The following is an 11,021-nucleotide window of genomic DNA, read 5'->3' on the forward strand; positions in this document are numbered from 1 at the left end:
TTGATCTTTTTAAAACCAATTTTCCAAAATTTTGAATTAAAATTAGTTATAAATGGTTTTTTTAAATTATTTTCATAAAGAAGCTATAATTTATAGCACATATCAAGAAAATACGCTTCGAATTGCTCCACATTCTGGGAATTCAGAGACTCTTCAGATTCTCCAGAAGATCTTTTAAATATTCTTCTTAAAATTTAAATAATAAGATAAATATTTATCTTAAAAAAAATAGTGGAATTTTGAAATCCTTGAAATATCCTTTTCCTCCTGAAAATTTCGAACCCAAGCACCGAAATAAAAAAGGAAATACGGTCTGTACTTTTAGAAGCATGCTTCTGTTTCTTTTTTGTGTTGTTTTGTATTTGTTTTGTTTTTTGTTTGTTTTGTTTTTTGTTGTTTTTGTTGGTTTTTTTTGTTTGTTTTGTTACTTATTTATCATTAGTTAGCGGGAACCGGCGAACCAGAGGCGGCGTTACTCGACGACAGAGATGAGGACGTGGGGGACACCGAGGCGGACGAGGTGCTGGCCGGAGCACCGTGGCCGCTTTCCGGAGCTGGAGACGGTCTCGTGTTGAAGAACTGTTTGATCTGGACAAGGATAACATGGATTAAAGATCATAGATTCTAATCATAATGATTAGCTTACAATGCGCTTGATGTAATTGCATGAAGTTTCGTTGTTCGAGCTGGACACGACGTTGTCCACTCGGTACGGCGGCGAGATGGTTACTTCGTTCAGTATCTGTATGTTCAGTCCCTGCCAGGACACCTCATTGTACTAAAATTAAAGAGTAAATAGAGAGTCAATAGGGTTTCTATTATTAGCTAGGGATACGACCATACCCCGTATTGTTTGGCTATCGCTCTATAGAGCTCCTGTGCCTCTGGACTGACATCCGCGTTCTTCGACTTCAGATAGTCCTGTCTTCGCTCCACTGTTTTACGCAATCGCATTTTTACCTAAAAAAATAGTAGGTATTATTAGGAGGTATAACTATAAATAATGAGATCATATATTGAGGAAATACAATCATATTTCTTATCAATCTTTAAATAGAAGTTATCCCCTTGAGGAGGTAGTGACTCTCAAAGAATATAATACAATATTCTGGCTATGATATAGGGGTTCTGTCTCCTTATACTTTATAAAATATATATATAATATTAAGTACAGATCATATCAGTTGGCAAGAAATGGGATAACTATTAGAATAAGATTATTTTCTAGAAGACAGGGTCATAGTTCATACAAAAAACATGTTTTCCTTTAAAACTATACATTATAAAATAATAAACTATATACACATTCGATCCGCTAAGAAGTACCTCCATTGCCTTGCCATCTAGGAAAGCTTTTCATTTAAAAACTCCACAAAAATGTGGAAGATCAAGTTCCCATGTGGCAATAAATAGGCCTAACATTACAATAAAATTATTTTCTGGAAGATATAACATGTTTTTCTTAAAAACTATACATTAAAAAACTATATCTTAAGCCTATTAATGAACAAAAAGCATCTATCCGTAGGAGAGACTATAAGTTCCTAATCCTTGTCCTAGTCCAATGCTTACCTGCTCCAGGTTGAGCTTCTGCGGATCATCAAAGTTGCCATTGCACTCCTTGATCACCTGGACGTTGCTGCACAGCGAGAGGTTGCTCACATAGATATCACTCAGCTCTTCCGTGGACTTCGAGCGGCATTCTAGATTTCAAACGAAAAAAAAGAAGGAAGAGGGAAACGGGGCAGGAGGAGATTTTGGCGCGATGTACGGAGAACCAAATGTGGCATGTCTAATGTCTATATCTATTATATAAAGATTGGATGAGCTAAAGCTATTGCCAACAGACTGGATACTGGATAGGCAGTTTGTTTTTTCGTTTGTTTTTGTAAAAGGATACTCAGGATTAGCATCTTTGTGTTGTGATCGAAGGCCAGCACCTCGCCCTCCACCTCCTCGTTGAAACAGGTCGTACAGACCACTGTGGATCCAATGCTGAAGCAGTCGTTCACCGCATTCACGTTCACTGCGCTCCCAGCGGCAGCGGCCATTTTTAATTGGATTTCTTGCTCGGATCTGGTCTGGACCTGGATGTCGATGTGGATGTCTGTTTCTCGGATGCTATGCCGCTTTATGTTTTGCTTGTTTACACAACTTGGCACAAACAACAAGACAACAACAACAACAACGGTGAGAACGGAAAAATAAAAGTGCGCTAAGTCGACGAAAGTCGGGCGGGGAGGGGGGGCGAAAGAAAATCCAACGAAAAAAAAAAAATAGAATACGCTCAGGATTTGGCCTGGTCTGGTCTGCTGCTGATCCTTGCTGGTTTTCTTCAAATTCGTGGCTCCTGAATTCTCCGGTTTCTCTTTCGCGTTCTTCTTCTCTGCTCTTCGCCTCTCGCTTTCACATTCACTACCACTGCCACTTCCACGCTGTTGTTGTAGCTGTGTGTCGCTAACTGGAAAGTTTCGCTGGATTTTCGCTTGCAGATCCCTCTGACGGACGATTTGGAATCTGGATCAAGACGTGCGCCAATATAACAATCTCTAGATTGCCTGCGCAATATATAATTTCGGATTTATATATAAAATTTGATAGAAATGTTTCCAAGATGCGACTAGTGTGACCGCTTTGTTGGTGCGACCGTACTTCGGAAAGTTCAGAATCCTAAAAACCAGTAACTGCCAGGATTCCCAAGGATGCCACTGTTTGCATTTTTCAAGCTAAAAACGAAGTAATTTTTGTATTATTCAAAAACAAAAACGAACTTACTATTAAATCGAATGCTACTACTATTCAAATACAATTTTTAGACTTGAAATTTTCGATGAAAATATGAAGTACTTTCCTGGGCTTGTCAGGTTTTTAAAAAATAAGTCGATCTGTATTTAAAAGCATAGATTATTGTATTGTCTGACACACAAATAAATGAGACATCGTTTGAAATAAAAAATACTCCCCTAAAATAATTCGATAATTACGCTTTCGCGTTGGCATAAATATAACGGTCCTGCTGCGGTCACTCTAATTCCAGCTTGGCCAACAAATCACGGCTCAAAGAACCCAAGTGATCACCAAAAACGAAGCCGGTCACTCTAATTCCCGCTTGGCTGTCAAATCGCGGCTTAAGGAACCGAACTGATCAACAAAAACTAAGCCGGCAACTGAAATAACCATAGAATAATGGCGGAACACGACAAATCAGGCCGAGGCCCCAACTCGGATACCTTCCTGCCCCTTAGCCGGGTGCGGACGATCATGAAGAGTTCGGACACGGGACTGATCACCAACGAGGTGCTCTTCCTCATGACCAAGTGCACAGAGATGTTTGTCCAGCATTTGGCCAGCGAGGCGTACATGGAGTCGTTCCCGGCCTCGCAACAGCCCTCCACCGAGACCCTCAAGTACGATCATCTCTCCCAGCTGGTCAACAAGAGAAAGAACCTGGAGTTTCTCCTGCAGATCGTACCGGAGAAGATCCGGGTGCATGAGTTCCAGGAGATGTTGAGACTCAATCGGTCTGGCGGTTCGGACGAGGAGGAGGACGATGATTCCGGTTCAGGTACCGAGTCGGACGAGTGATGGATGGCCATGGATTCGGACTCGGATTCCCCTAGTGATCCTCCTCCTCCTCCTCCTGCTCTGCCACCGCTTCCACCATCGACTGATTTACCATCATCCCCCGCACCGCCGCTATCTTAGGAGATATAACCGTAGGTCTATATAGGCTAGCCGATAAGTAACTGCTTGAACGTCCTCCAGACGACTCCCAGCGACTGCTCCCCAGCGATAAGCTAGAAGATTGGCCATAAATTGAAGAGCAAAGAACGGTTATCTCTGGCCGCCACTTGTTGACCAGTTCGACTACCAATCGAATTATGTATTTTAAACCGGCTATTATATTGTAAACTAAATTCCCCTCCCTAAACCCTTCTCCCGTAATTATTCATCTAATTATTAAGCGTAATTGTATACATTTTTAACTAAGTATATCCCAAAGTATGTATGTCTTATAGATACATTAATTATTTTTTTTAAATAAAGGAATTATATATGAAGAGATATTGGCCATTTTTAATCATTTTCTGGCTTATCTGGCCAGCAATTCAAGTTCCAAGCGAATAAACATTTTAATTAAGGAAGTTTGTTACTAAACTTTAAATTAAGTGATTAGTTTTTAATTTATATAAACTTGATTTTAGTGAAAATAAGGTTTTAATTGAAGTTTTTATGTTATTTGTATTTTAAAATAGACCTTTTTTTATGAAATAGAGTATTATTAAGTCCTGGACCTGTTTAAAGAGGTCATTTTTTAAGGAAAATCATCCTTTTTTAATTAACTTAATTATTTTAATAAAAAACTTTAATAAATTTTAAACCAAAACTAACCCAAACCCATTGAGAAAACCACATCTTGTTGATATTTAAGAAATTATAACATATAATTGCACTTGAGGATTCGAATGGTACATTATATTGCTTGAAGACGTCGACGCCCAGCTCCTAGATCTTCAGGTTCACGCCGGGATAGCCGGTGGCATTCAGGCCAGTTACCTTGAAGGTGGTGCCAGCCGGAGAGGGCTGGTCGAACTTTGCGGCGGTGGTCACGTACAGGATGTCCAGGTTGGGGCCACCGAAGGCCGCCGAGGTGATCTGCTTGGTGGGGAACTTGATCTCCAGCAGGACCTTGCCAGTGCTGCGATAGAACCACAAGGTCAGTAATCTTTTATCAAAATTTCGTAAAAAATAATCATACTCACTTGGGATTGACCTTGTAGATGGTGGCTCCGTTGAAGGTGGCCACGTAGAGGTTGCCCTCAGTGTCGATGGTGAGGCCGTCGGGCAGGAGATGGTCCTTGGGACTGGACTTGCGGAGATTGAAGACCACCTTGGGATTGCTGGCGACTCCAGTCTCAAAGTCGTAGTCGTAGGACTTGACCTCGTAGTCGGTGGTGTCGATGTAGTAGAACTTCTTGGCCTTCTCGTCCCAGGCCAGGCCGTTGGAGATGCCCACATCGCCCTTGACCACCGACGTCTGGCCGCCGGCCTCCCAGCGGTACAGCTCGCCGTGACGGAACTCGAACTCGTCGCCAATGTAGCGCATGGTGCCGCCAAAGAAACGGCCACGGGGATCAGTCTTGGCGTCGTTTAGACGGTTCTTCTCCAGCAGAGGCTGCACCTGGAACAGCTGGCGCACCACCTTGGCGGTGGGCGAGACACCGTCCCACTGGACGATCTCCACGCGACGGCCACAGCCGACGGCGAACTCTTGCGGGCGTCCCTCGATGGGCAGCACGAAGCCGGCCAGGGGCTCGCCCTCGATCTTGGCCTTGTAGACCTTGTTCTCCTGGTAGTCGTAGCGCAGCAGGCCGCCGGCCTCGATGTCCACGTAGTACAGGCTCTGGCGGGCCTCGTCCCAGTGGGGACCCTCGCCCAGGCCGGCGAAGGAGTCGGGCAGTGGCTCAACCTTGTAGGACATCTGCAATAAAGGGATATATAAGGGGAAGAGGTGGTGGTATTTTTAGGAAAAATTTTCTAAATTAAAAAAAAAACTAAGAAACTAAAAAATAACTTAAATATTTGTTATATTTTAGCCTAAAATACTAGTTTTTGGTGTTAGGGTTTTAAAATAGACTGAATTTAATTTTTAAAAAGCAAAAAAACAGGTTTTTCTTTAAAAACTTCAATTTTTGAAACCACTTTTCGAAAACTCTCTTGATCTTTCTTAAGTCCTTCTTTTGAATATTCAGAAATAAGACTACTTTTATATTTAATTTTATAAAAATAGCATTTCTAATTTCTTAAAAGTATTTTGCAAAGAAAGTTTTAAAGGAAGTTTAATGATATATTTCGTAATCTATCGAACTAAGAGTTTCTTTTTAAAAAACTCCTTTTTAAAAACTGCGTGGAATATTTTGAAAAACTACTAAATTTATAGGTAATTTTATAAAGTTAGCAAAAGAAGATGAAAAAACACATTTTTTATATTTTAATTTGTCAAATTTTTGAAAGAAAAGAAAAGCTTAAAAAAAGGAATATTTCAACCTCTATCCAACTCTTTATCCGACCCCTTTTTGGAAATTCTGAAAAAATACTACTTTTGGATTTAATTGTATAAAGATCTAAAAGAAAGAACTATTTTCAAAATAGCATTTTTTAGTATTTTAATTTCTTAAAAGTATTTGAAAAAGAAAGAGTTAATGGAAGTTTAAGGAATATTTCAAACTGTAACCAACTCTTTAGGACTACTTTTTGGAAATTCTAAAAAAATACTTCTAGTTACATATATTTCCAAAAATAACAAAAAAGAGGGCACAAAATATGTTGATTTTTGATTATTTTTAAGAAATATAATTTTTAGAAAATCGACCTAATTTTGTACAAAATGGGATAATGTTTTTTTAAAAAGCTAAAGACTTTAAAAACCTGTATTTTTCAAAGGAAAGTATGTATATATGTATGTATTTTAGTTATTTTTAGGCTTTAATGAAAGAAATCTTCAGTTTTTAAATCTTCGCTTTTGTTTGATTTTTAACACATTTTTAAATTAAAAATTGACTTTTTTTTATTTAAATATTTGAAAAAAATGTTTCAAAAGTGATTATTATTTGCAGAATATCTCAAAACGTTCACTGTCAAGATCTCCCTTTCCAAAAGTTTATTGTTTCCACTTTAAACTTTGTTTTTATAACTTTGTTTATAAAAATTCTTAAAAACTATAAAAAACCACAATAATACACAATAATCTAATCAAACAAGCTATAAGCTTTAAATCACAAATAAAAAATTAAATCAAAAACTACCGCCACTCCCAGAAGAAGGGCTATCACGGCGAAAACAAGAAACGTATTCCGAAACATCTCGATCTCGATTTCGGGTTCGATCCTCGAATCTTTAAAATCTGGAAATCTGGTCTGGTTCTGTGAGACTCCGAGTGGCAACTGAAGCCTCTGCGATCGCTGGGAGAGGCTTTTATTTACGATTTACGAGCAATTAGCTGCGAGTTCCGAGGGGGCCTGACATTCAAGAGCCGACAAATCCGAGAAATGCGAGAAACTGGGAATCGATTTGGAGAATCGGAGAATCGCGAGGCGTCACAAGCGGAACACAAAACCCGAGTTTATTTCCATGTATATATATATTTTTTTTCTTAATTTAAATTTTGTTTATTTTAATTTTTTTTATTGCAGCTGCGATTCTGTGACGTCATGCCCTTCACTCACTCAGCCTCCGAGATCTTGCGATTAATTATGAATTGTTTTCATTTTTTTTTTATTTTTACTGCATGGCTGGCATTTTGTTTTTGTTTTTAATGACTCGAGTTGAGTTCTACGTTTAATTGACTTTTGATGTTGGAATAAAAAAAAAAACAAATTGAAGAAAAAGGCCATTGAATTGGTCAAGTTTTAAGAAGCCACAAGTGGCAGGAAGGTTTTTTTTCTTATCGGTCAATTGAAAATGTTACAGTGGTTAAAATTTATTGGTTTTTGGTCTTGAATATTTTTTAAAAAATAGTTTTCTATAATTTAAACAAGACTTTAGTTTTAACAACTAACTTTAAAAGGGTTTTTGAATTAAAAATTGGGTTTTTTTTTAAAAGAAAACTCTGAACTGTTTCGAACTTTGGTCTAGAAATCGATTTTTTAAATGTATTTTTACTAACCTTTCAAATAAATCAGGTTTCTTAATAAAAATCTAAACAATTAAACCACTTTTCAAAGGTATTTTGAATTTAAGTCTTAAAACAAATCAAGAAAAAAGTGTTTTTGTTAAAAAATATTCAATATTTTTGAAAATTTCACCAATGTACAAAATAATTCTTAAGAATTTTGCAAAAAAAAAATAGTTTCTATGGACACACTTTCTCACAACAAAAAAAAAGATGTTCTTCAAGGATTCCGGGAGACCTCTCTAGACCCTAGATTGTTCCTTCATACATACCTTGAGAGGACTTTTGAAGGATTTTTGTGACGAGACTGGGACACGACTAGGTCGGGTAACGCGTTCAAACTAAAGTTCTTCCAGACGGCCCGAAACATTTTATACCCAAACCCAGCCGGCACGGGCGTGACAACAGACCCCGCTAGATCCCCGCCAGACCCTGATAAGAACCTATACCCGGAGGGCTGGATAACCCACACGGCCTGATAACAGAAGCCGGCAACAGGCCGTATTAACCCGCTGCGTTCTTCTCTTTTCAAAAGTTTTTAAAAAAAAAAAACAAAAACAATTCAAAAATCTAGGGTCAGATTTCATGAATCATGATCCATAGATCAGCAGAATTACTTGCAGATTTTGGGTTTGAAGAATATATATAATCGGATTATATATATAAATCATAAATAGTGATTTATTGTTAGAGAATGAATTGGAAAGAATTCTATATTTTTGGGTTTAAAAAAATACATTTTTTTTGGGAAAAATATTCAAAGGATAATGTTTTAAGAAAAAAAAGCTTTAAAAATATAGATTTTTCAAAACAATTTCAAGCTATAGAAATTCCAAAATTTAGAAAATTTGGAAAAAATGCTAAAATTTAAAGAAAAAAAGGATAGTTTTCGAAAAAAGCAACATTGTGAACACCAAAATAAACGTTTCTTGGAAAAAGAACCAAATTTTAACAAATAAAACCCTAAAACTAAGTTATATATAAAGTTTCGCTTAATATTTCATCCAAATTTTAATTTAAAAACCCAATTTCAATCCCAAAATTTTTTAATTATAAAGAACCCATTTTTTAGAGTGTTAACAAATCCGGGTTCTCGTTATTATTGCAATTTTTGTGAAGAAAGATTAAAAACGAATATAATTGCATAAGAATTATGTGTGGGCGAGTGTTTGATAAATATTATTTTGTGACAATTTGTATTAATTTTTTATATATAAATTATATTAATAATATATATGTTTTTAGCACATTTTTATGCTTCCGTTGGGTGGATGATAAATAAGAAACAGAAGCTCATTCTGATAAATACAAAAAAGGATGCCTCTTTCCTTCATATCAGCTTCACAAAAATGACCTTAACCTTTTGTTTTCCTTTTTTTATGGCGAATCTTTGGCTGCTCTTTGCACTTAATAAAAAATAATATTATACAAAAATGTGGATTTCTTAAGGGAGGCATCCTTATCGGCAGACAATTGATGCCCAGTTGGCCCCTGACTATTAGTTTCTATTTCCATCGCGACTTTTTAAATTTAAATGGCTCCCTAATTAATTGCCAAGAGATTTATGACCATATTTGTTCGCCTTTCTCCTGATAAGCTTTCGATTTTAGCCTTTGACAATCCCAATTCGATGTGATGGACACAGTTTTTGGCGAGTTTCAAGAAAAATAGGTATTTTTATCTCAAAACTATTAAAAAACACGGTTTTTTTTAATGAAAAGCTAGGACTAGTGAGTAACGGGTATCGTAGCATCATAGCATAAAAGTAACGAGTGAAAACGCTGCACTTTATTTTAAATATTTGAAGTATGATGTTTTTGGTATCCTTTCTTAGTTTATCTACTTACGAACTTTAACTTAACTTTAGAAACATCTTCTTTCTTAAATAAATACAAAAGCCAGTGAGTATCTGGTATCATTATAAGAAAAGTAACGAGAAAAACTAGACTTTTTTAAACGAAATACTTGAAATTTAATATTGTGTGTATCTTTTATGTATTGTATGTCTTGTATCTTCTCTTAGTTTTTATACCTTAAAAATCATGATTCTTAAATAAAATATAGGCTAGTGAGTATCTGGTATCATTATATCGGAAAACTAACGAGAATTCAAGCAAAATAACGAGAAAGCCGGAAGATTTCTGTTTAAAAATAACCAATTACAATTAATTTATAATTTCTAAGTTTATAAACTCATAAAAAATGGCCTTTTTTCCTTTTCTTAACCAAATTATTAAAAATTGGTAGATTACCAGTGAGTATCTGGTATCATTATTTCATAAAAGTAACTAGTAACGAGTATCTTTAGACATAGAAACATGAATAACCACACGTTTCTGTTTAAAATATTTAAAATCGAATATTCATGTATCATTTCATAGTTTATATAGTTCATAAAATATATTTATTTTAATTGTAAATAAGGTATTTTAATATTTCATATTCAAAAAAATGTAAGGTCCTACTTTTTCAAATATTTTAAAAAGCAAGAAGGCCATAAAAAAAGTGAAACTTCAAAATTTTTAACAAAATTTGGACCTAGTCGATATTCTCCAAATATTTCTCATTCTGGATCTGCAGTCAGAGCTGTAAGCATTTAATAAAAAATAAAAATAAAAAAAGTTCCTTAAAAACTAAAAAGTGACAAAATTATTAAAATTTAAAAAGATACAATTTTTTTAAAAAAAGTGAAAAGTTAAAAGTGAATTTTAAAAAGAAATCAAGATGCACCGTTATCTCGCTCAAGGTAAGTCCCCCCATAAGAAAACAAACACAAAGGAGAAGCGATTAACAGGCTGTTGTTGTTGTTGCTGCAAGCCGGTTTGCGTTTCCCTTTTGTGCTAGTCATTCCGACATACCCTTGATAAGAGCATTTTAATTCTGAATGAAATTCGACAGACATTCCACTTATAAGGGGATAATATTATCAATTAGTGTCGCTGGAAAGCTAAGAAAACATTCATTTAGTGGAGGGGAATATTAATAATAAGGAAATAGGCCTCTGAATCTCCCCAAAGTGTGTACACGCTTCGTCTTCCATAAAAGACAGCTGTTAACGTCCGCGTTCTATGTCAAGGCCGTTTGTAATTATATGGCAATTGTTTGATTTCTTGTGGCTCTTACTTACAATTAAAGCACAGCTGGGCGCGTTATTAAATAAATATATAATTAGTTGAAAAAATTAGAAAACAAAACAAAAACAAAACGAACTTTGTGGGAGACCTCTCTCACTTAACAGAACATGGGGGCTATGTTAAAGGTTAACAGAAGTGGGTTGCGAACTTGGCTAAATGCTCATAGGGTTGCTCTTAGAGATTCTTAAAAAAAAATTTAAAGAAATTATAATAAT

At 36.0% G+C, this 11,021-nt stretch overlaps 3 protein-coding genes across 5 annotated transcripts; 1 reads left to right on the top strand and 2 right to left on the bottom strand.

The window, feature by feature from the left end:
- Positions 1–314: 314 nt before the first annotated feature.
- Lsm12a (LSM12 homolog a) lies at positions 315–2,726 on the bottom strand. The gene is made up of 5 exons (XM_017253886.3): positions 1,901–2,726; positions 1,573–1,703; positions 844–960; positions 647–778; positions 315–588 (listed from the first exon to the last, which is right to left on the bottom strand). Exons 1-5 carry the CDS (start codon positions 2,049–2,051, stop codon positions 439–441), a joined length of 681 nt encoding a protein of 226 aa, XP_017109375.1. The 5' UTR covers positions 2,052–2,726; the 3' UTR covers positions 315–438.
- A 271-nt stretch (positions 2,727–2,997) lies between these two features.
- On the top strand, positions 2,998–4,063 carry Chrac-16 (chromatin accessibility complex protein 1). The gene has a single exon (XM_017253902.3). The coding sequence runs from the start codon at positions 3,187–3,189 to the stop codon at positions 3,583–3,585; it is 399 nt and encodes a 132-aa protein (XP_017109391.1). The 5' UTR covers positions 2,998–3,186; the 3' UTR covers positions 3,586–4,063.
- A 354-nt stretch (positions 4,064–4,417) lies between these two features.
- regucalcin lies at positions 4,418–10,931 on the bottom strand. 3 transcript variants are annotated; one of them, XM_017253901.3, is made up of 3 exons: positions 10,800–10,931; positions 4,764–5,482; positions 4,418–4,699 (listed from the first exon to the last, which is right to left on the bottom strand). In XM_017253901.3, exons 2-3 carry the CDS (start codon positions 5,480–5,482, stop codon positions 4,507–4,509), a joined length of 912 nt encoding a protein of 303 aa, XP_017109390.2. In that variant the 5' UTR covers positions 10,800–10,931; the 3' UTR covers positions 4,418–4,506. The 3 variants fall into 3 exon arrangements, with proteins under 3 accessions (XP_017109390.2, XP_017109389.2, XP_070135862.1); XM_017253900.3 differs by lacking the exon at positions 10,800–10,931 and adding an exon at positions 7,945–8,025; XM_070279761.1 differs by lacking the exon at positions 10,800–10,931 and adding an exon at positions 6,807–6,955.
- Between the last annotated feature and the right edge of the window lie 90 nt (positions 10,932–11,021).

The sequence above is a fragment of the Drosophila bipectinata genome, chromosome XL, assembly GCF_030179905.1.
Source record: "Drosophila bipectinata strain 14024-0381.07 chromosome XL, DbipHiC1v2, whole genome shotgun sequence".
NCBI lineage: Eukaryota > Metazoa > Arthropoda > Insecta > Diptera > Drosophilidae > Drosophila > Drosophila bipectinata.